The sequence below is a fragment of the Ambystoma mexicanum genome, chromosome 4p (genome assembly GCF_040938575.1).
Source record: "Ambystoma mexicanum isolate Mex_15411 chromosome 4p, UKY_AmexF1_1, whole genome shotgun sequence".
Taxonomy (NCBI): domain Eukaryota; kingdom Metazoa; phylum Chordata; class Amphibia; order Caudata; family Ambystomatidae; genus Ambystoma; species Ambystoma mexicanum.
This window is the reverse complement of record NC_090927.1, coordinates 279023801-279048694: the sequence shown is the minus strand read 5'-3', so window position 1 is coordinate 279048694 and position 24894 is coordinate 279023801. Positions and strand designations below refer to the sequence as shown.

General features: G+C 44.5%; 1 protein-coding gene across 5 annotated transcripts in view; it reads left to right on the top strand.

The window, feature by feature from the left end:
- The window catches only part of LOC138453201 (adhesion G protein-coupled receptor F5-like), a 584850-nt gene that overhangs the window by 228469 nt on the left and 331487 nt on the right, over positions 1 to 24894 (top strand). For all 5 annotated transcript variants that reach the window (XM_069605826.1, XM_069605823.1, XM_069605825.1 and 2 more), the window contains 2 exons: positions 9321 to 9482; positions 19581 to 19687. In XM_069605826.1, coding sequence (XP_069461927.1) covers positions 9321 to 9482; positions 19581 to 19687 — 269 coding nt within the window. The remainder of the gene's footprint in view (positions 1 to 9320; positions 9483 to 19580; positions 19688 to 24894) is intronic.

Genomic DNA, 24894 nt, shown 5'->3' with positions numbered 1-24894 from the left:
CCCCAACACTCATGATACAGGCACCTAAATTTCATAAAGGGGGTGAAAACATCAGCACTGATTGTCACCATGTATATGGCCGCCAAAAGAACCTATCTGCAATGAACCATACTGGAACAAAAGACCAAAGTCAGCCCTGCTCTTGAGTGGTCCAAAATTCCAGGTGAAACAAATGTTGAATGAGCTTCATATTTCAACAGAATGTGAAGTACCCAATTAGTACATCTTCTTAATGTAAAAACAAATTGCATTCAATAGATATGTTGAGGCCTTTGTTAGCTGAGTCACCTTTTTTAGCTGAGTCCAATCTGTATATCCATATTTGTTCCATTTTTCCCAGTATCAAATCCTCGTCTCCACCTCAGGGTGGGCACTTAACTGTCTGGATGACAAACCAGAAGAGATCAGTATTACCATTCCAGTGGAGACCATATAGACCTTCATGTCCTTCGTGAGTTCACACATGGAGCATTTACCACACCTGAAATCCCCAGTAACTGGTGGTAAAGCCCATAGATTGGTCTGAGATTGAGGTTTCTTCTGTGGTTCCTCGTAAGTGTGCACCACTCTATCTTTGAGATTTTTACTCTGCTTAAAGGCAAACCTGGGTTTTTCTGGTTGGAAACAATTTGTTTTTAAGATATCGTAGTTCTGAAGGATGGATCTTCTTAGATAATGGCTGATTGGAGTAAAGGTGGTGACACATGTCATTTTCTCCCCCTTCTGTTTCTCTTGGCTGGAAAGGCAAATCTGCCTATCAGTGTTTCGTGCCCTCTTACGGCTCTTTTGACCACTTGTGAGGGATAACCCTGTTGCAGTAATCTGCTCCTGAGATTTTTGCTATTTATGTCGAAACCCGACAAGGTGCTTCAATTCAGTCGAACTCAAAGGAACTGTCCATAGGGAAGGTTCTTTTTCAAGCTAAGTGGGTGGAAACTCCTGTATGCTAAAAGGGTGTCCTTATCGGTAGGCTTCTTGATAAGGGTGGTACATACCCTATTGTCCCCACTTTTATAGATCTCAAGATCTACATCATCAATGTAGCGATGCCAGCATATCAGATGTGTCCTAAAACCGTTGTTGTCGTTGTAAACCAATTGTAACTCTAGATTGTCCATGTAAAGGTTCTCTATGTCAGGCGCAAAAGTCGCTCCCATACTGGTGCTATGACATTGTTTATAAAAAATCGCCTCATACCTGAAAAAGTTGTCCATTAAGGGAAGACGTATACATTCCAGTATGAATTCTGACAGGACTTCCTGATTTTCTCTTTTTTCCAGAAATATTTGCATCACCTCGATGCTGGCCGTCTGCGGTATGTTCGTGTTCGACTCCACGTCAAGGGTTACTAAAATATCATTTTCCTCAACAGTGATGGTAGCAAGGATCTTGATGTCGTGTCTTGGACAAAGGATTTCATCTTGTGGACAAAGGGTCTCAGAAATAAGTCAGCATAAATTGACAGGGGTTCCTTGATGGAACCTATGGTGGAAATAATAGGTCTCCCCAGAGGGCATTTATCATTTTTATGCACTTTTGGAAGGCAGTAGAAGGCGGGTTTGGTATGATACTTTTTGACTAGGAACGATTTCTCGTCCTCGTTAATCCATCCCTATATCCAAGCATGTGTCATGAGACTACCTATCTCGACTTGAAGTCTAGCCGTAGGGTTTGTATCCAGTTTCTTATCAAATCTTTCGTTACCCAAATAGTTCTGTACCTGCTTTTTATATGATTTTCTGGCCCATAGGACAATACCTCTGCCTTTGTCAGCTGGTTTTATGACAAAGTCGGTATGGCTTCCTAGCTTCTTCAAAGCTAGCCTCTCTGTTTTGGTTAGATTATCTGTATGCTGATTTTTAGTGGAGAACATCTTTTCGATTTCTCGTAATATCTTTTTCTCAATAGTAAGGATTTCTGGGCATAACATATAGGCAAGAGGAATGAAAAAGGAGGGGGTTTTAGACCCTTCCCACTAGGGATAGTTCTCCCCTCTTCAGAAGAATCGCGAAAGACGTACCTCAGTCTAAGGACTCTGAAGAATTTCCTCAATTCCAGCTCAGTTTGGAATCTGTCTGCGATTGTACTAGGGACAAAACTAAGGCCTTTGCTCAAAACACTTGTTTCTTCTTTTGATAAAATATGGTTGCTCAGATTGAAGATAGGAATTACCAAGCTGGGGGCAGCGGTTGTGCTGTCCATTGACAGGTCTGCATCCCGTGGTACCATTGTTGTCGCATTCTGCCTCTTTTCCCCCTTCCTTGAAAAAATTGTTGTTTCCCTCTTTGATGTCGACCACTGGTAGCATGATTTTGGGGAACCCCGTTGGCTGTGACGGAATCACTATTTGATGTATCTGAAAAGGTGACGTATCTTCTTAGAAGTCTTTGATAATTTTGACCTCCACCGGTAGTGCTGATAGTATTCTGTTGTTTGTAAAACCATGGCACTAGATATGGGTGGGTCCTTTCCTCTTTATAATTTTCAATGGGCCTCATTATGAGTGTGCCGGTCTGGAAACACTGTTGCCGGTAAGCCTACCAGCACGGTGTTTCCGGACCGGCACCCTCTTAGTCTGCGAGATGCTGCCGTCCCGCCCTCCAGGCCTGACTTGGCGGGCGGGACGGCAGCCGCTCGCAAACTTTCACGTGAGCACCGGCACCATTATTAACAGTGCCTGTGCTTCCGGCATCCCCATTCCCATTGAGTCCTGTCGGACTCAATGGGAATGGAGATTAACATTTTTCCCATGCCTGACTTCCAGGAACACCGGGGTTGTAATACCCTGGTGTTTCCGTGAAGCCAGATGCCAGAAAAATGCCGGAGTCCGCCGGTAGCCTGCTGTTTTTACCGGCACAGCTACCGCTGGACTCGTAATGAGGCCCAATGTCTTTTTTACGTTTCCAAATCTTTTTGTCTAAAGTGAACTGCTTAAATTTACTTATTTCATCATTAATGTTGTCCAATTGGATTTTTAGATCTGGCATCACTGATCCTTCCTGTATTTTGTCTTCTAACAGTTTTAGTTCTTCTTTTTGTTTCTTAGCTTCCTCCTCCGCTGTTTCTACAATAAGAATCACCCAGTCTGTGGAACACTTGTTCCCCACACCACTGAAATTTACCCCAAACTTAGGGTAATCGAGGAACACCCGAGGGATGTTCTTAATCTGTAGCCATTCTGGTATCACTCCTGCTTTTAGGCACTCGAGCATGAGCTGGCCGTGAGATTCAGTCCGGACCAGTCTGTTCTGTTTTTTGTGTGAATATGTGTAAATCATTGGTGGCTGGGTTACTAGCTGTAGCTGCAGGAGGGGGTGTTTGTCCCAGCAAGGACGGCAAATACAATAGTTTCAAAAACAACTCATCGGAAAGCGTTACAATATTCACGTTTTCCATTGTGCACAATGATTGCACCCACCAACCAAAGTGTTGTCCTAATTTGATTTATAATATGTAGGTGCCAGTATCCTGACTGTTTTGGTGTACTCCAGATACCATGGTTAGCACTAGCTGTACACTTTACAGTACAAATCCAGTTTGGATTAATGTGGTACATTACATCGTAATGGGCCATCACAGCACTCTGCCCCTCCCAAGATGGCTCTGTGCTTTCTCTTAAGTGGCTAAGTGTGTGTGTGCACACCTACACAGAAGCTCACAATCGAGCCGCGATTACAACAAAGAAGTGGATACTATCATGCCGGTGTTGAAAAGGTAAGAACGCTGCATGCCATGGGGCACCAGTGAGTGGTAGGATTAATTCATTTACATGCCGTTTGGCTAAGGTGAACCTTGATTTGTACGGCAACAACGTATTCTTACGTAGTGGGGCACACACTTTTAGGGTATTATGTATGTGCACCCATATGGTATTGCTGGAATGTATGACTCAGAAACCACTAGGAGCTTTAATTAAAGGGATACTTCCTCCTCCTTTTTAGATTGATCATGTGAGAACCGAGTGTACTCTGAATACCCCTAACCGCGTCCGTCCCAGGAGGGCCTCCAGTTGAAGAACAGGCTGGCTAACCTGTCCAGGGTGAATAAGTCGAAGATCAAAAGCCACTAAGAAGCAGGTGACTTGAACTTACCTGTTCTGATGGCACTAATATAACCAGTGAACAAATACGAGATTCGATATAACAGGGACTTGGTCTTGCTTCTTCACTTCTCTCTCTGTTTTCAGTAAGAGGAAAACCAAATACACTCTTAACATTGATGCGTGTGAAAACAAGTGGCCCAATACACGAAGAAGAAATGAAAGGTGGGTAGGCAGCTTCAACATGTAGGGAGTACACACAACGGTACCCCTTATGGTCGGTTTTTAACTCATTTCTTTTATATTTTTCCTTTCTTTGTCTGTAGTGTCTGTCCTGGGAGGTTCTCCATAATTGGGTAATTTAACTGTTTAACATTGTGTTGGCCTTTGTCCTGAAGAAAGCTTGGAGGGGAAAAGTATAGTGTGAACAGAAGCAAGAGACAGTTCGCCCTCGAGCTAGAAACACTAATGTGTCGACCTGTCTAGTGTAATTGTTACTAACTACACTTATACAGGGTGTCTATATCATGCTATCTGCATCATTATAATAGATCTCGCAAGACGCCCACCATGGGAGGGGAGATTGAAACTTCATTAATTGTGATGTTATGTTTCGTTTTTGTCTATGTCTGAAATGAGTGCATTTTCATAGGAGTTGTTAATAAATTGGTTTTAACTGTTCAAATTGGCGACTGACCATATATACTGTTGAATCATACATGCTGTTTTGATTGTAGTCTGTATCTATCCACGGTCGTGTGGAAGGGTGGGGAAGCCTGAGCTCAATTGTTGTTCTCTGCCAGGTCTTGTAGAGAACCATCATATCTGAAGAGATCCCAGGGATACCCTCAAACCTATGGAGAGGGGGCATGCAGTCCCTCTTTCCTTGGTGGATGGACACAGAGACGCCTTTATGTGAGGGCAAAGGGGGCACTTGCCCCGGGTCCCCAACTTGGAGGGGGGGCCCCACAAAGCTGCCTGACCTAAAGAAGTCTGTTTCCATTGTTCACCAAACATAAATAGAACACGTCAGGATATTTTATTGCATGCTGCTGAGGCTAAACCTAGTGCAGGTCTGTTGTTGACAAGTACATTCCGCTCTGATTAATTCATCCTGTAATGCTTTCTTTCTTCACTGTGGTGTACATGGTGGGTGCATTCACAATGGCACAACTCCTGTAGAATTCTCACCTTTCTGTATCGATTATATTGATCATGTGCAATAGCCAAAGTTGAAATGCCAGCATGCCCTGTCACATTAAGCACTCATTGCAGAGATCTGTGTTCATATGCAAGATTACAATATCAAATTCCAGCAGGGCTGACTCAGCCTTTCATATCTCTGAAGATGACAAACAGGCATGTGCATGTACTTTGCTTTGTAGCACAATTGGCGCTATTATCAGGAATGTACCTGCAACAGATAGCAGTTGCTATAAAAACATAGCATCAGTTTTGTGAAGGTCTAGAAATGTTTTTTTTTTCAGACAGGTGCTTGTAAAAACTAGCCGGCCATCCCTAATGATGAGCATAAAGTGTAAGTCTTCAGAGGTGATTAGGTAGCCAAATACAAGACTGGGGATCGAACGCGTTCTTTCTGGTATCCTGGCTTTGCCAGCAGACGATACAGTGATCCTGGACAAATAATCGTTTATCACTGATATTATTGTTCCATCTTCTCTGAAAAGGTTTGCTTTCTCACATGCCTCTGGCATTGTTTAGCCAATTGCCTGATCTTTCTTTTTATATAGGCCATTGGAGTGGAAGGGGTTCTAAACAGAAGAAAGGGGACCTGATATCGTAGGCCCATGGCACGCATATGTTAAGGTCTGCTCATTTGACACAAACAACGGTTTTAAAATGTTTATCTACACGATTATAAATAACTATTTCACAAGCCTGTGTTTTGGGCATGTTAAAAGCTTTAAAATACAAAAGAGAAACTCTGATAAAATATTTTACATTCACATCAGTTAGAATGCTGGCGCTTATATACTTACCTTCATGATGGGGACCATGAAGCTAGGATCATTCCCATTTTGCATAATACGTTTCTATTAAAAAAAAAAAAAAATACATTGTCATTGAGGGTTATGTGATGGGTGTACTTTCCAAATCAGTTCTACAGTATTGGATCATTTTGGTAAGATTTGGTATTTTGGTTAGATTTGGTCATTATGGTAAGAACTGGAAAAGAAATTAGTAATGCGCAGACATTTCAGAGTGGGCACGAATCCCAGCGTCACCACTTAACCAATGTGTGATCCTCATCTAATTTAATCTCATATTGCCTAGCCGTCAAAATTAACAGCCCCCAAAACTAAAAAAATTGTCATTCTTCATAATGATTTTGTTCTGAGGGGATGATCTTCAAAAAAGCCTCACTTATGGTTTCACTGGCTACAATGTTGCTGACTCTATAATAATAGTGAGCATTTACATATTTCACACCACAATCACTTGTGTCTATGCTCTCTAGTGGCAACACTACTTGAAAACCATGTCCCACTTCTAATCCCAGTCTGTCTTGATATGGACACCTTCCTGGTAGCTTCTAATCTTCATCCATTATCTATGCCATGTTATGTGCAGCTTTCTCCTTGCTTCCAGTTGGTCTCCTGTGTCCATTGTGAGCACCTTTGCATTCTGTGAGGGAGCTAATCTGAGTCATCTGTTATTCTGGATTATTACACATTTTTCATACAATCTGTGTCCTGCATTTGTACTATGAACGGTGTACCTTCTTCAGGGCTGCTATTGATGAAAAGTGCCCTGTAGCCATGCTAGAACACACGTACCCTTGTCGTGGACTGCTAATGTTGCCCTTGAAATGCTACTTGTTTATCATTCTGATTACAGCAAGAATGAAAAGGGTAAGGGGCCTGGAAGGGGGTACCCATGCTTATTTTGATCGCTGGGAGGCAGCATATCATGCTATGGGTCGTGATCGCAATTAGGGGGGCACAACCACATAACCTGGATGCCTTAATTCCATGGTTCGGTTCAAGCGGGCCACAAAGGTGTCCATGCCTCAGGCCCCAAACTGTTTAAGATCGCCCTGGAAGCACACTACCAGGCCCTCCTCTGCCTGGTAGTGGTAGACATATTTTCAACTAGGTGTGCAAGGCATCTCTGGACAGAACATTCCCCTCCTTCCAGCCAAGGCAGGATAGGACTTTTTTTGTTATCCCACTCAGAAGGAGCCTTTCCTCCAAGATGGCTATCTGCTGCTTGTCTCGATGGGAGGTAATATTCTTCATAATGTCCCTTGATGTTTTTAGGGAATGGTCTTTGTCAGAGTTTCTTACCAATTCTAACTTGACAAACAAGTCCCTGCTTCCATTCTCTTCCACAACAGTTTTGCGGTTTGTTTGCAAATTGCATAAATGACAGGGGGCATTACCACTGTCATTGATGTGTGATTAGTCTCGAATGATGTGGGGTTCTTAGAGCAAATCCAGGAAAATGCGAAATATGGTTAACACGTGTAAACATCGTTTATATAAAGCCCCTTTCAAGTAATTGAGCCCCCTGAGGCATACGGGCATGTGTGTGCAGTACACAAATTTAAATATATAAATAAATATATTACCACCATTTTAAAAAGTCATTTTTTCAATTCTGAAATTGGTTCCAAGAAGCTCACAGAGACTAATTAAAACACATAAAAAGTCATTTGCTTCTGGGATGGGGTTGAAGGTAGTCATGAATTTACCTTCAGTGGGAATTTTACAACAGAACGTAACTGGGCTGTAAACCGATGCATCAGATGCTGCAGTCTAGTGCTGAATAGTCCATGCGTAATTGGCAGAAATGTACCACTGGTGGTAGTTACAATTTACCGCTGGCAGTAGCATTATCAACCTTTCCGGAATGATCATAGATGCCAGGCTGTGATGAGAGTACAGAGACTTTTGGTACATATGCACATTTCTATGGCACGGGGATGTGAAATGCTTTGCCCAGAACCACACAGATTTTGGGGAAAGTGCTGACGGCAGTGTAGGATCACTCTTCTTGCGCTTCTGAAGTCAAACACTTAACCACTGCTCCCCAAGCCTTGCCGCCTTCACTCAAGGAATGGTGAACACTTCTTTTTGTACACATGAGGCCAGATTACAGAAACGTTGCACCCGTGCAAGTGCAAAGCACTAGGGCAAAGTTTGCTCGATTTTGAAATACACTGGGGCATAGTAGAAAACCATTGCACCGTGACAAGTGCAGTTTGGCAGGGTATAAGCACCAGAGCGCCAAACTCCTTTGAGAACTTGAAGATATTGTGGCTTTGCCTGACTGCACACATTGGTGGGTTTATGTTTAAGAGACAGATGTATCTGAGGCATACAGCCAACAATCAGTGCAATATTGGGAAAGAAATGCTAGACTATCCACACCTCGCTTGAAATCATTTCTGTCCAGCTTGATCTAAAGGCAGGATGTACCGATACAAAGTTTGTCTGAATGAAGTACAGACTGAAGACGGTTCACATGCACAAAATGGTGTCTGTGAAAATAAAACGACTTCTGTTGATAGACTTCGCAAGCCTATTGGCCTGAATAATGTTAATAAGTGGTGCAATGACTCGGTCTCATATTATTAGTGTGCGTTTAATGACGGGGCCAGATTACAGAAACTTTGCACTGGTGCAAGTGAAAAGCTGCACAGTATTAGCACTAGGGCAAGGCTTCCTAAGAACACTGGCACTTATTAGAAAAGCATTGCCACATGACAAGTGCAGTTTGGCATGGTATAAGCAACAGAGCAAAAATGGTCTTAAGTGCCAGAAAGATACATTTTGTATGCGTTTTCTCACCAGGACAAGGTTTCAGTAATCTGGCAGGTGTGAAAACTTTGCAGCAACCGGATCAGTGAAGTGTATGGATTTGACAGTGGTCAAGTAATTGGTGCACGTGATATGCAACAAGTCTGCATGCCTAGCAAAGTACACGTTAACATTGCATGTTATATCAGTAAAAAGAAAATACAAATCTCATAGCCATTTGAGTTCAATTGCACAAGCCTATGTTGATATGTTGATGACACTTCAAGTTGATGTGTTGATGACACTTTATTTCGAAATGGTGCTGCCATTTATTTTGTGACACTGGGTTTGCATAAACTCATGAATTTTACACACCGTTCTCACATCTGAATTTTTAAATGTTTCATGGTGAATGTTAAGCAAATGATGAACTTCTATATCCCCTCAGCATCATTGGCGCCCCATCCTATTTCAGATATTGCTGTTAATGAATGTCTTTCTTGTGCTTTGGTCTCTAGCCTGCACCATCGATCATGACGTTGTGACGTGCTCCTGTGAAAAGGGCTACATCTGGCCGAGTAATGTGTGCAGTGCTTACCCAGCATGCAACCGCTCATCGACCGCCTGCGATTGCCTCAAAGAGTATCCCTCTCAAGGATGCGAGTTGGGCATAACTCCAGGTAAGAAGGCATCCCCTGCACTTGAAACAGTGCCACAAAATATTTTCCAAATCTTTTGTACAACGGTGCATCGTCCAGAACTCGCACTAACTAGCTCCTTTCTAAAGAACCTCTAGTTGAAAGTGGCATAGCTCACTAGCTGCTTGTGTTTCAGAAAACTGTATATTGTTGTAATACATTTTTGCACCTTTGTACTTTTGCACGGCTGCAACCTATTGCACTGCGTCTGCACAAAGTACACCGTCCGAGTGAAATCTGAACGGCAGGTGCCTTTTCTGTTGTGGGGTACGTGGCGGTGGAAAGTAACACAAATGCAGAACACTATCAGTGAATGTAAAGGCAATATTTAACTCCAGAACAGATCTACTTCATGCAATGTGTAACATAACAAATCAACAATTCGATTACACGTAACGTGCGTACAGGTGCACTTAATGTAATTTGATCTTTGCTTTGTTAAATAAGTGTATATATATATATAAATTAAGTAGGTATTACTCGCTTTTTTTCTATTCAAATACCTTAAGGAAGGGGTCTCCATACACTTCCTCATTCTCCCAAGCCCATCATCAAACGCCAATCAACCAAGTGGAGATGTGGTTGGGCTGAGTGTACAACCTAGGCACACAGCAACATAGATTAGGATCCAAGCATCCATTCTTGAGCAAGAACATTGTTACAGCCTGGAAAATCACTTTATATATTGCTGTTTCATTTTTGGAGATATAACACACGCTATCTATTCAGTGTGTTTAGTGCTAGAACAAGGAAAACGGGGATGAATATGTGTGCAGTTCAGAAGGTTAAGTGTCACAGCAGAAGCAGTTTTTGAGATGAAATGTGAGAATTTAAGATAAGAGCCAAAATGAAATCCAAGGTTACGGGCTAAGGAGAAGAAAGCTAAAAGATCAGGGGAAAGGAGATGGGGAAGAAAGAGTAAGAGGGGCATCAGAAGCAGGGACCTAGAAGCTCATTGTGTTAGCATAATTAAGCATAAAACAGCAGACAACCATCCGTATCCCCTTCTGTATCCCACCCCCTGCTGTACATCTGTTCTGTTGTTACCTCTGTAAAGCCCTCCGTTCTGTATCTGTATTGTTGTACACCTCTGTAAAGTGCTCTGTTGCTTCTCGAAGCCAGGTCCACACTCAATAAATTCAATAATAATAATAATAATAATAATAATAATAATAATAATAATAATAATAATAATAATTGCCAAATAGAGTTGAGGCAGTTGCTAATTTGAGTGGCGATTTTAGTAGAGAAGGACTTGAAAGAGAATACTGTCGTGGAATGGTCAACAGAAAGCTAAACAGAAGCCATAAGGAGAAATGTGGCCTCCAAATGAGGAAATATAGAGGAAGAGGAGAGGTCCAAAGTCCGAACCTTGTGAAACACCTATAGGAAGAGAGGAAAGGTCAGATGAGTTTCAGGAGATTTTGGAAAAACAGCCAGAGGGATAGGAGGACATCTGTCTGAGGGCAGTGCAAGAGAATCCCAGCTTAGAGGGGGAAGAGCAGTGTCATCAACAGTTTCAAAAGCAGCAGCAGCAGCAGCAGCAGCAGCAGCAGCAGCAGCAGGAGGGTGTAGGGTCGTGGGCAGAGGATATGAAGTTGGAAAACATGATAAGTGCAATGTTAGTCAAGTGAAGGGAAAGAAAGGAAGATGTGAGAGGGTTACGTAGATCATTGGTGTTAAGGTAGACGGAGATGCAAATGCATGCTAACCTCTCAATTACTTTGCTACATTCAGGGGAATGAAAAGAGTTGTTAATTAGCAACAGAGTTGTGATCTGCCCTGTCCTTTTTGAGAATGGGCAGTATTGTGGCAATTTGAACACAGCTTGGGAAGACATTATTATAAAGTCAGCGACTGAAGAGAGATGAGAGCTGCACATGACTTCCTGAGAGCAAAGGTGGCATCAGGAGCACAAGAGAGACTGGCAGCCTTGGCAATGGTTTGGGACCTCAATGGGTCAATAACCAGAAAAGAGAAAAGCAAGTATCTAAAAGGAGGAACCTAGGGAAGCACCCCAGCATGGGGAGGAGGAAGGGAGGAGAGGGACTGAAGACTCTGATTTGGGGGATTTTATTTGCGATGTAGAACGCAGCGTCATTAGCATTAAGAGATGAAGGGCTGCATTAAGGCTTACGAGGGGATAAGAGAGAGGTAAGGATAGACTGAAGGTGTCGAAGATGGCCAAAGTGAGAAGACATAACATTGAAGAAGTACGTAGATTTAAATAGGGCAATAGCAAGGGTTATGGATTCCCAGGAGCTTTCCTAGGCCGAAAGGTCAGGAGCGTTATGGGTTTTGCACCATTTACAGAGTTTTTTGTGAATACCCGTTTCGAGTACATGGATGTGAGTGGTGAGGCATGGATGGGGTTAAGAAGCAGAGGGTGAAAATGTATATATATGGGGATAAAAGAGGAGGGTTAGAAGAGTAACCAACTAAAGGCACTGAATGCATTGTCGGTGGAGGTGGCAGAAGAAGAATAAAAAGCAATAGAGGCGGTAATGTCAGAAAGAGAAGGGTGCCGTAGATCAGATTTGTTCTGTGATGGAGCTGGGAAGACAGGTGTTTTGAGAGCATGTGTGTGAAAGATTAAGATGCATTGATCTGATGGGGAGAGGCCAATGGAAAAGTTGGGAAAGAAGAGAACAGAGGAGATACATTTTAGAACCAGCAGATACATTTTTGTATGTGGGGGTAGTTATGAATAGAGGTAAGGGAGTTCAGTGTTCTGGGCAGCAGAGAAATTAGGGAGATTGAAGTCACCCATAAGAATTAGATGGTTGTTAGAGGGGGGAGGAATCAGTTAGTTGAGCCATTGAAGAAGGAGGCTGAGTGAGCAGGGTAGCATTGGATGGAAAGAACAGTAACAGAGATGGGTAGCGAGATTAGTATTTATTAACGTGGGGGGACTCATCAATAAACACAATGGGATGGGAGGTCGCTAGAAATTAGGATATCAAGGCGAAATCTGCACATTTCATTAAATTGGCTTTGCATAACCACCCAAATTTCACAGGACGAATGGCATTTGCCTTTCATAAGATCAACACACACAACACCAAGAAAGGATATTTTCTTCCAACAGTGTTTTTGAAAAGGTTAAAAGGTGTGCATGTGTTAAACTCCAAGAACCAATACACATGTTTTCCCTGGAGCTTGCAGTACCGAAATGGGACATTTCACCTTAGTCGTTTGTTATTTTTCATCAGGTTATATAGTGCAGTGGTGAGGTGTCCGGCCTGCAAACCTGATGACTGTGGTTCCATCCCTGACGGTGGCTTTAATTCATAAATTCAAAGAGTGCATTCAAAGTTTCTCATTTTAGCTGGAGGGGACTGAGTCCACCCTCTGAAACAAGTGTGTTGACTCTACCCACCAACCTGTATCCTCGACTTGAGCCCTGGTATTGATGCATTAAAAGGTTAAACAGGCTAGAGGTGAAGGTGTAAGGGAGAGGGATTTGTTTAAGAGAAGACCAACACCAACTCTTTAAACTGAAGGGTGAGGAGCCTGAGGAAAAGTGCCAGTTTCAGACAGGAGAGCAGCATCGGTGGGAGAGATGCAGGATTTGGTAACAGCAAGGAGTTCAAGATCAGGGCAGTGGGAGTCAAAGAAGTCTGAGGTGAAAGAGAGTTTGTTGCAGAAGGAGTGAGCATTCCAAAAAGAAAGGGAATGTTTGAGAATGAATGACTTGTCATAAGATGCAGCATCTAGACACCAGAGACGGACGGGCTAAATCAGTCAAGAGACCAGAGACGGACGGGGTAAATCAGTCAAGAGACCAGAGACGGACGGGGTAAATCAGTCAAGAGACCAGAGACGGACGGGGCTAAATCAGTCAAGAGACCATAGACGGACGGGGTAAATCAGTCAAGAGACCAGAGACGGACGGGGTAAATCAGTCAAGGGACGAGAGATGGACGGGCTAAATCAGTCAAGAGACCAGAGACAGACGCGGTAAATCAGTCAAGAGACCAGAGACGGACGGGGTAAATCAGTCAAAAGACCAGAGACGGACGGGGTAAATCAGTTTCGGTCAGGAAAGAGGATGGAGTTTCTTAGTGGGAGTAGGGCAAATACTGGGAGACAATGGTTAGGCTAGGAGAGGAAGGATGGAACGCGAATTCCCCCGGCGTGGTGAGTAGACCCAGGCCCCTAGCCCCCCAGAGCATCCCATCTTTATTTCACTTGTGCTTTAAAAAGCACGTGCAGCGCACTCGGCGACTGCTTCCCCCGGCAAGCCCCACTGCTTCCTGACTCCCTGAGCCCGCCTCCCGCACCACCCCCGCGACCTGATTGGTGCCTGGAAGCACCCAGCAACAGAGGCGCTAAAGACCCTGCTGGCTCGCCGCACCCGCGCCATTTCCGAATTCCCCCGGCGTGGTGAGTAGACCCAGGCCCCTAGCCCCCCAGAGCATCCCATCTTTATTTCACTTGTGCTTTAAAAAGCACGTGCAGCGCACTCGGCGACTGCTTCCCCCGGCAAGCCCCACTGCTTCCTGACTCCCTGTGCCCGCCTCCCGCACCACCCCCGCGACCGGATTGGTGCCTGGAAGCACCCAGCAACAGAGGCCCTAAAGACCCTGCTGGCTCGCCGCACCCGCGCCATTTCCGAATTCCCCCAGCGTGGTGAGTAGACCCAGGCCCCTAGCCCCCCCAGAGCATCCCATCTTTATTTCACTTGTGCTTTAAAAAGCACGTGCAGCGCACTCGGCGACTGCTTCCCCCGGCAAGCCCCACTGCTTCCTGACTCCCTGAGCCCGCCTCCCGCACCACCCCCGCGACCGGATTGGTGCCTGGAAGCACCCAGCAACAGAGGCCCTAAAGACCCTGCTGGCTCGCCGCACCCGCGCCATTTCCGAATTCCCCCGGCGTGGTGAGTAGACCCAGGCCCCTAGCCCCCCAGAGCATCCCATCTTTATTTCACTTGTGCTTTAAAAAGCACGTGCAGCGCACTCGGCGACTGCTTCCCCCGGCAAGCCCCACTGCTTCCTGACTCCCTGTGCCTGCCTCCTGCACCTCCCCCGCGACCGGATTGGTGCCTGGAAGCACCCAGCAACAGAGGCCCTAAAGACCCTGCTGGCTCGCCGCACCCGCGCCATTTCCGAATTCCCCCGGCGTGGTGAGTAGACCCAGGCCCCTAGCCCCCCAGAGCATCCCATCTTTATTTCACTTGTGCTTTAAAAAGCACGTGCAGCGCACTCGGCGACTACTTCCCCCGGCAAGCCCCACTGCTTCCTGACTCCCTGAGCCCGCCGCCCGCACCACCCCCACGACCGGATTGGTGCCTGGAAGCACCCAGCAACAGAGGCCCTAAAGACCCTGCTGGCTCGCCGCACCCGCGCCATTTCCGAATTCCCCCGGCGTGGTGAGTAGACCCAGGCCCCTAGCCCCCCAGAGCATCCCATCTTTATTTCACTTGTGCTTTAAAAAGCACGTGCAGTGCACTCGGCGACTGCTTCCCCCGGCAAGCCCCACTGCTTCCTGACTCCCTGTGCCCGCCTCCCGCACCATCCCCGCGACCGGATTGGTGCTCTGCGCGACCATAAGGAACACTCCAGGGCAGCCCCCTGCCCGGCAGCCCCTGCGGCTAAGGGCCCAAGGCCTAGGGCGGCTCCGACAGAGGCGGCTCCAAGATGTGTCTGCAGGTGTCCGCAGGGGAAGCCAATGAAGCCAGCAACTAACAGACACCACCAAAACCGTCAGTGTGGTATGGGTAGGAGAGTAGAGCAATCACTCCACTCCAGAAAGCCCATGCCACTCTATCTTACCTCCAAATAACATAGACTGCCATAATGTTAGCATGTCCACTCCTAGACGGAATTGTGAAAGTTAGCATGTCCACCCCTAGACGGAATTGTGAAAGTTAGCATGTCCACTCTTAAATAGAATTGTGAAAGTTAGCATGCCCACTCTTAGATGGAATTGTGAAAGTTAGCATGCCCACACTTAGATGGAATTGTGAAAGCTAGCATGCCCACACTTAGATGGAATCGTGAAAGATAGCATGTCCACTCCTAGATAGAGCTATGAAAGTTACCATGTCCACACTTAGATAGAACTGTGAAAGTTAGCATGTCCACACTTAGATAGAACTGTGAAAGCTAGCATGCCCACACTTAGATGGAATTGTGAAAGTTAGCATGTCCACTCCTAGACGGAATCGTGAAAGTTAGCATGTCCACTCCTAGATGGAACTGTGAAAGTTAGCATGTCCACACTTAGATAGAACTGTGAAAGCTAGCATGCCCACACTTAGATGGAACTGTGAAAGTTAGCATGTCCACTCCTAGACGGAATCGTGAAAGTTAGCATGTCAACTCTTAGATAGAACTGTGAAAGTTAGCATGTCCACTCCTAGACGGAATTGTGAAAGTTAGCATGTCCACTCTTAGATGGAATTGTGAAAGTTAGCATGTCCACTCCTAGACGGAATCGTGAAAGTTAGCATGTCCACTCCTAGATAGAACTGTGAAAGTTAGCATGTCCACACTTAGATAGAACTGTGAAAGCTAGCATGTCCACACTTAGATAGAACTGTGAAAGTTAGCATGTCCACACTTAGATAGAACTGTGAAAGTTAGCATGTCCACTCCTAGACGGAATTGTGAAAGTTAGCATGTCCACTCTTAGATAGAACTGTGAAAGTTAGCATTGTCCACACTTAGATAGAACTGTGAAAGTTAGCATGTCCACACTTAGATAGAACTGTGAAAGTTAGCATGTCCACTCCTAGACGGAATTGTGAAAGTTAGCACGTCCACTCTTAGATAGAACTGTGAAAGTTAGCATTGTCCACTCCTAGACGGAATCGTGAAAGTTAGCATGCCCACACTTAGATGGAATTGTGAAAGTTAGCATGTCCACTCCTAGACGAAATTGTGAAAGTTAGCATGTCCACTCTTAGATGGAATTGTGAAAGTTAGCATGCCCACACTTAGATGGAATTGTGAAAGTTAGCATGTCCACTCCTAGACGGAATTGTGAAAGTTAGCATGTCCACTCTTAGATGGAATTGTGAAAGTTAGCATGCCCACACTTAGATGGAATTGTGAAAGTTAGCATGTCCACTCCTAGACGGAATTGTGAAAGTTAGCATGTCCACTCCTAGATAGAACTGTGAAAGTTAGCATGTCCACTCCTAGATAGAACTGTGAAAGCTAGCATGTCCACACTTAGATAGAACTGTGAAAGTTAGCATGTCCACACTTAGATAGAACTGTGAAAGTTAGCATGTCCACACTTAGATAGAACTGTGAAAGCTAGCATGTCCACTCCTAGACGGAATTGTGAAAGTTAGCATGTCCACACTTAGATAGAACTGTGAAAGTTAGCATGTCCACACTTAGATAGAACTGTGAAAGTTAGCATGTCCACTCTTAGATAGAACTGTGAAAGTTAGCATGTCCACTCCTAGACAGAATTGTGAAAGTTAGCATGTGAAAGTTGCATTTAGAAAGTGTGCCCATTAGCCACGCTGTGAAAGCTGCATTTAGAAGTGCTACCAATAGCATCTGTGAAAGTTGATTATAGAAATGTATCCAATAGACACTCTGGAAAGTTGCATTTAAAAGTTTGCCCAATAGCCTCTCTGGAAAATTGAATTTAGAAATGTGCCCAGTAGACGCTCTGTGAAAATTGCATTTAGAAGTGTACCCAATAGCCTCTGCGAGAGTTACACTTAGAAGTGTGCCCAGTAGCCTCGCTGATAAATTGAATTTAGAAATGTTCCCAATAGCCTCTGTTTGGAAAATTGTACTTAGAAGTTCGCCCGATAGCCTCTCTGTGGAAAATAGAACTTAGAAGTTCGCCCAGTACCCTCTCTGGGAAAGTTGCTTTTAGAAGTCTGCACATTGAAAGAGCATATAACCATTCTTACCACACCCCACGCTTACTCTCTCCTTACATCACCACTCAACTAGAACACAGAGATACTATGACACCATTCGGTATAACTGTTCTCATACGAACATCCGCCGCTTAATCCACATCATTCTATGTAAACACTGCTGGTCTCACACCCCAGCCAGGCGTTTTCCTCAGGCCTAACGCAGCCACATCCGTTCCGGATAAATCCTGCCAGAACGAACACATTCTCCTGATCTCTCAACCACCACACCTACCAATAAGAATCAGCTATTACACGTATTACCGCACGAGCTGCACACATATCATGAAGTTCTGATCCTTGGTGGCTTTACAGGAGCCTTGCTCTCTTTTTTGTATGACTATCCACGGTGCTTAATTTGTAAGAAAATAAGTTCCAGCGCCCAAATATATTCTTGCACGCCACTGACTCATCGGGGTGGGCAGCTCCCAGCCCACTGACACTACCCATGCCTGCCCCATGCAGTATCAACCTAATTAGTGTTAAGGCAGCAAATACCACCGGTTCATTGAGAGTGATGGATGCATGGTGTGATTTCCAGATTTCAATCGCCATAACAAGATCATCTTCCATGCTAGCCAATCCTCCTTGATATTGGCCTTTTCACTGACCTTGCCCCTCTGTTGCAGCTGCTGGTTGAGGACTGTCCTGTTGTTGTCAACCCACTTTGCTGGTTATTACAGCAGAGAATTTGCAGCAATGTCAAGCAGGTTGATTGGAGCAGTGTGAAGGCATGGCCAGCATCAGTGCCCAAAATTGTCACTTTCTAACTGGTTATTTATCATGAACATTGACAAATAGCCATGCCCTGGCAACCTGGCTTATCAAGTTTGTGAATAAAAATGAGCAAACCCAGGATGAAGAGACCTATGTCAGTGCACACTGCTGTTTATACAGTACTATGACTAACTGACGGTTAAAATAATGAAGTTGCCAAAACACCACAACATAGTCAAGCTAGGATTAAAAATAAGTGCTGAGACTAAGAAATAAGTGCCAGGGCTGAGCCCTGGCAAATCCCCCCACAAATTAAGCGCTGATTCTATCCAAACATCCATTTGGGCAGAATTCGGCTGATTGAAGGTGTGAAAATTCATCTCACCCACAAAGAACACTGCCTCTGTTGGACCGTGTGGCATGTAACTATTGAAAGGTTTCCCTTACCTGTATGTGTGTGATTTATAAAGGCCAAACCTAGTTAGGAAGCAATGGAGCCACTGTACATAGGGAAAACACCCGGGGGATTACTGGTAGGGTGCAGGGGTAGCAGAGGTAGCTGGAATGGGTAGCGGGAACAGGCCAAGAGGGAGGAGCCATGGAAGGGGATGAAGTAGGGTTGAGTGGAGCAATCAGCGATTGGTAAGATGTTTGTTGTCCCTCTTGCATATTCTGTTTCCAGTCCCTAGCAATATTGTGCCATGGTGCATTGGTGGTGCATTGGCTTCCAGCGGTGGTGATTTTTTCAGCCAGGTAGAACAGTGTTTTGGTTGTGACTGCTGGCTGGCTTGACCATGAATGGGCTAATTTTGGAGATCCTCGTAATTTACTCTTACATGTACACTTTCATGTACACAGGTGCCCGCCGATGCATTTTCCACATTTGCACGGCAGAGTGCAAAAGTGAAGAGCAAAACGATGGCGTATGCTCTTGTATGCTGCCCATTTGCACTGGGCTGTGCAAATTCAGTAAACGCTGCCTGCCATGCATGCATGGCAGGCAGTGTTTACAGTGGATTCCTATGGAGTCTGTGTGCTTTTTTTCTGGCTATTTGTATGGTAGAGAGCAACGGAGCGGTGGAAACACAAGTTACGTTCCACCCCTCTTCTCTGCCATAAAAATCAAGGAAAATTAGCCATAATGGAATGAAATGTTTTTTCCTTCATGGCAAGCTCAAGATGAGCTCTGATGTGTCCCTCAAGAGGTAGCCAGTGCAGGGCCTTGAGGAAGGGGGTGATTTGATCAGATGTTCCTAGTCCTGTCATGAGGCCTTCTGTCAGTTGGGCATTGCCACCATGTAGCAGCACACCAGTCTTAGTATTTTGTACATTAGACACATTTATTTAGCATGTGCTCTATCTCCCGGTTCTGCAAGTCCCTCATGTGTACATGTTCTGCAACTGCCTGTGAAGCAGACACAATAAGCCAAAAGTAGCAAATACTAATATATCTTTTTTTTGTTTCGTTCCAGTAACGGCAAGAAAAATGACACTGAAAATCCTTGAGGAATTTACCCAAGATCTGAATAATATTTCATCTGCAAATTATCGGGCAAAGAAAGGACTGCTGGAAACTGCAGTATGTATTTCACTATTAACCTAGTTCACTGTGAAGTCAGCTCACCATGTTTATTCTTCAGTGGCAATAGTGTTTCACTGATGAGGCTATGTGATTGATCGTATGTGATAGAAGTGTTCCAATTCTCATGGCACATTAATACTTGGAAGACTTGCTTGTGGTGCTAGAACCACGGGTGGAAGAAGCAGAGGAGAGATTACTGCCTTATCAATATGGTCTATGAGAAAAGGTCCAAAGATGGATATTTCATTGGAAAGGTATTTTCCAATCAAGGTTGTGCAATACATCTAGGTGGTCACTGATGAATCTATTAGGGATCCTGCTGCATCTAATTGGCGGGATTACATTCCATTAGAATGTCTGTTCTACTAAGAAAGGCAGCCCGCGGAATTATTCAAAACAAATGTTTTTGAAATACAATTGTACATGTTTGACTGATCACAGAATTTGAAGAGACAGTTGCTTTGAAGTTAGTTATACAGGACTCAGAGTCCAACAGTGTTTTCTGTATCAAGTAGCAGACATGGGCCCTCATCACAACACTGGCGGTAACCAACGGCACTATTAGCACCATGGTTGCTGCCGGTGTTGTAACGAGTACGCCAACGTTCAATGGGGAATTACCACCCCATTCCAAGGTTGGCGGGGCGGTAATCCCCCATTGAACATTGGCCCTTCCCCATTCCCATTTTTGCCCCATAGGGCTCAATGGGACTGGGGAAGGCGGTAATTACGTTACCACAAATTGCTGTACCGTAATTACCTTGAAGGTCCCTTTGCGGGTCCCTACTTTAACGGCTGGTCCATATAGGCCGTTCAGGTCGGGTCCCGCAAAGGGACTTCGTAATTAGGCGCTAAGGGGTTAACGGCGCCACAGCCTTTTATGGTGCCGTTAACCCCTTAGCACCAGGGTCGTAAAGACCCCCATTGCCTTAAAGTAAGCAGGGGAGTAAGGATTAAAGGCAGAAATCCAGATTTAAATATGACCGCGAAATTGTCGAGTAAGACAAACAAAGAGATGAAGAGCAGAAGAGGTTTTGTTGTGCAATGAACGAGTATTCGAGAAGGCAATCAAAAGAGTAGAAGAAAGAGACAAAGAGGTCAGAGGGCAAATTAGATTGTTAAGATTCCTGTTTTGACAAGAGAAACGAGGGGGGATTAGAAGGGAAGAATCACAATAGAATGAGTCATGGTCATGATGAAAATGAAAAATAATTATGAACTAACAATATGAGAATAAAAAATGGAAGACAATGAGGCATGACCAGAGCCAGTGTAGAGACTAAGGGCAAAGCCTGCCACAGGATCAAACTAGGTTGTTGCTGGACTATTTTTGCTCTGCCCACATATGCAGACGTGTTGACATTCATAGTGAGGACAGTGGACCGGAATTGGTGGAGTTCAATGACATCCTTGACTTTTCTCTACCCCACCCGCTTCTCAGACTTGTAGCCTTGTCTAGTGAGTCTGGGGTACATATTTTGCATTAAAATTACATTTATGTTAGTGTGAAGCAATTTGTGTAAACGGAAAACAATGAAACTTCGGTTTATGGTCAGTGTTCTTGGGTTGCGGCATGAACCCTAGTTTCTCATGCTGTCTGAAAAAATGGGCAACGAGAATGTAATCAATAACAAACAAAAAAAGTGCTAGTGGAGTCAGGCGTAACCTTCATCTCCAGCCCATATTACAGATGCAGCCAAATTGGTGCTGGCTTTTTACAGTTTTTGATACCATGCTAATATCCACTAATGATGTTGCCTTTTGACCTGTTTTCCGTAAAGTTCTCTTGACTCCAAATGTATGTAAGACTTTGGGAAAGGGGTCTGTGCATTTTTGTTGAAGTTGGATATATGCTGGCTCCGAAAACAAGGCTAGGCTTAACCGTGTGTGATCTCCTTGATGCCAGATGGCAAGACACTGCAAGTAGTGTGTGAGTGCATAGGCTTAGCAAGAGATCCATCCGGTTTATTTCTCTGGAAGTTGCAAATGGAACCTTACCCTCCCATGTGTCACAATTCAGGCTAAGATCCAGGTTTTGCATGTTCTGCTGCTCTCCTTTAAAAGGGGAAGGAAATCAGACAACCCAGATCTGTAGCCTGGGATCGGAATTGAACTGTTTGTGTTGATCCTGACATGTGGCTCTAAGAGCTGGAACATTCTGGTCACCTGACGCAGAGCTTTAAAAGCCTTGTCATTTCAAGGTTCATGTCGAATGATCACGATGATGGCCTGCTATTTCCCACGTGAACCATGGGAATTACGTTACTGCTGTTAGTGTTGTTATTGCTGAAAGGATGTGTAGCATATTCAAAAGAGGCTGAAATTGGCATGAGCCGTTTCCCCATTGCCCAGGCGTCGACAACATAGATGACCCTGCCTCACCTTTGTCAGGCATTCAGTTATGCACATACTTAAATTCTATTGGGTAGAAATCTACTCCATGAGGTCATCCTCTGAAAGGCTATAATGTATTTGCCATCATGTCGATAGCTTCCGGCCTTTGATAGAATGGCTTAAATGGCCACAATGTTTGTGACGCAAAACCTTTTCAGGAAGTCTTGTACTATAATGTTCTGGCAGTGTGCAAAAGAGGACACACAGTACTACTTGCCATCTGCCACGGCGCACATAATATTGCTACCATTGCCGTTTACGCCAAAACCAACAGCCAATACTTGATCTAAGCCATTCCATGTGTCCGACATCAAATGCCACCAGAATGTTTGCAGCTGCGCATGACTTTCCCATGACAAGCATAGCATGCGATGCTTGCTGAACCTTTTCTATATAGCAGCGAAAGAAGAAGTTGCTCTAGAATCAAATTCATTTAAATTGGTCCAGTTTTAGTCATTCATAAGGTTCTATGTTATTTTGCAGAAGGAAATTACTACATAGTCATTTACTTTGACAAAATGAGTGCGATTTACCTAATTTTTGTATTTCTTTTTTTAAGGTGTGGTCTCTTCCATACCATTTGCCCCCACCACTACACCACCCCCTATACACCCTAACCCTTAAAATACATATATATTTCCCCCATCAAAGTAATTTTGTCGAAGTAAATGATGACATAGGGGCTCATTTTTTCGGCCCTGCGTAAAAGGATCGCGGTGGTAATCAATAGAGTGAAAGCCTTTCCCACCACGCCCCATTTTGGTACATTTGTTTGGCGGAGAGGAGGTGGTGGAACACAGCCTGCGTTTCCTCTGCTCCCTTCTTGTCCCCCATACAAATCCACCAGGATTTGTGCTTACATGCATTTTCAAGCATGCACAAATGCAGGAGATCTCTATGGGGGTCGCCTGCTTTATGCACCAGCAACAAGCAGGCTTACCCCATAGGGATCTTTTTTAAACGTTGCCTGGCAAGTGTACATGACAGGCAGTGTTTAGTTCATTTGCATGGCGCAGTGCAAATGGGGGGGGGGGTGCGGCAAGAGGCAGTGTACTCGCTTGTACAACCACCTTTTGCACTCTGACATGCAAATTATGAAAATTGGGCAGCCGGGGGAGCCTTTTACGTAGAATCGTTCACATAACGGCTCCCCGCCCTAAAATTACAAGCTCCAATAAATTGAGCTCTATAGTAATTTACTTCAGCAAAATAACGGCACACAGATTCTCATATAGCGTTCTACCTGTCTACTGCTCCACAGGTCTGTTGTCACATCAATGGTATTGAAGGCTGACCCATACAATGCTTTCCCGATTGTCATACCTGCGCTTAATCCAGGTGATTGCAGAATGCAGGCAGAGCAACTCTCGGTAAACATAAGTGGCGGGATACCTCATATTTTGGACGAATATCCAGAATCCCTTGGTGTCCCTCAAAGAATAGGGTGATAGTTCAAATGTCGATATTTTAAGCAGCTTCCCATTTCAATAACACTCCAAAATGTGGATTCTCAGCTACTTTGTACTCTCGATTAAAAGAGTCTTGACACTGTTTTGTTTTTTGGAAATTGACACAAAGGAATGTAGTGAAATATATTCAGTGGCTCCAGGGCATTTCTGGATCACTACTAACCGTTTCATGCCATTATACGAAGACTTGCGTATCTTTGAGATATTGCTTGACGATTTCCTTGCTGTCCTCCATGATGTTGCCTATGGACATATTTGCTGTGACGTTGCCTTGACTCCACATTTATGCAATAGATCCAGGAAGGGGTCTGTGCGTTTTTTTTGTGAAGTTGGGTATCTGTTGCCTTCGGAAACAGGTATAGGCTTAACTTTGTGCGTGCTCATTGATGGAAATCACCAAAAAGACCGAAATTAAAAGAGCAAATGTCATACTTGACCGAATTTAGGCTGGACGAAAAGTTCGTACACCCAAAAATGTGATCCAACATGCCATTTGAACCCATCATAGCAAACAAGAGGAACGGGGGTTGCGGCGGTGTCCCCAGCGCCCCTTGTTCGCTATAATGGGAATGGTGGTTGCGTGGGTGTCCCCTGCGTAAATCAATAAAAATGTGTTTTAAAAAAAGGAAAGGACCCTGCAGCGCTTGTTCCCAAGCACATAAGTGCAGAGAACCAGTGTCGCAGGGAGTCAGAGGAGTCGGTGGCAGCACCCAAGGAGGTGTGCTGCAAATAGTTAAGTGGTGGGTGTGTGTTGGGGCATGTATTCCTAATGTATGGGTTGTTTGACAGGAACAGTCAAGTTATCTACAGTCTTTTTTCGGCTGTGAACTTTGCAATTACGGGTAAACAACCCAAATCACTCACTGTCCACACAGTCAACACTATTGTCACGTTCACCAGACGAAAGTGCACTGTCCACTACCATCTGGACCACTCTGTTTTTGCCCAGTGCTTGTTGTGTCTGCCACTCTACGGTCAGAAGAGTCCTTTTCCTTTGCTCAGGACTTAAATATGATACGTCCTTGGTTTTAGCACGTTTGCCTTGTCCGCTACCACAAGCGGTACTGGTAGATGCACTAGGTATATCACACTGTGGTAGACTACCCCCATAAATTGAGAGATTTCATCCCAAACTATGCTATCCTGGGAACCTTATTAGAGATGGGCACATTTTTGACAGCTATGGCATTTTTCGGTGCTTGTTTTCAGGTTTCTCAGGAAAGGGTATGATATGATATGATATGTTATTTATAGCACGCTTAATACCCAGAGGTTTCTAAGCGCGGATCCGGGAATCGAACTTGTGGTGCTCCGTGTCATCTTTCTTGTAAGACGATTACG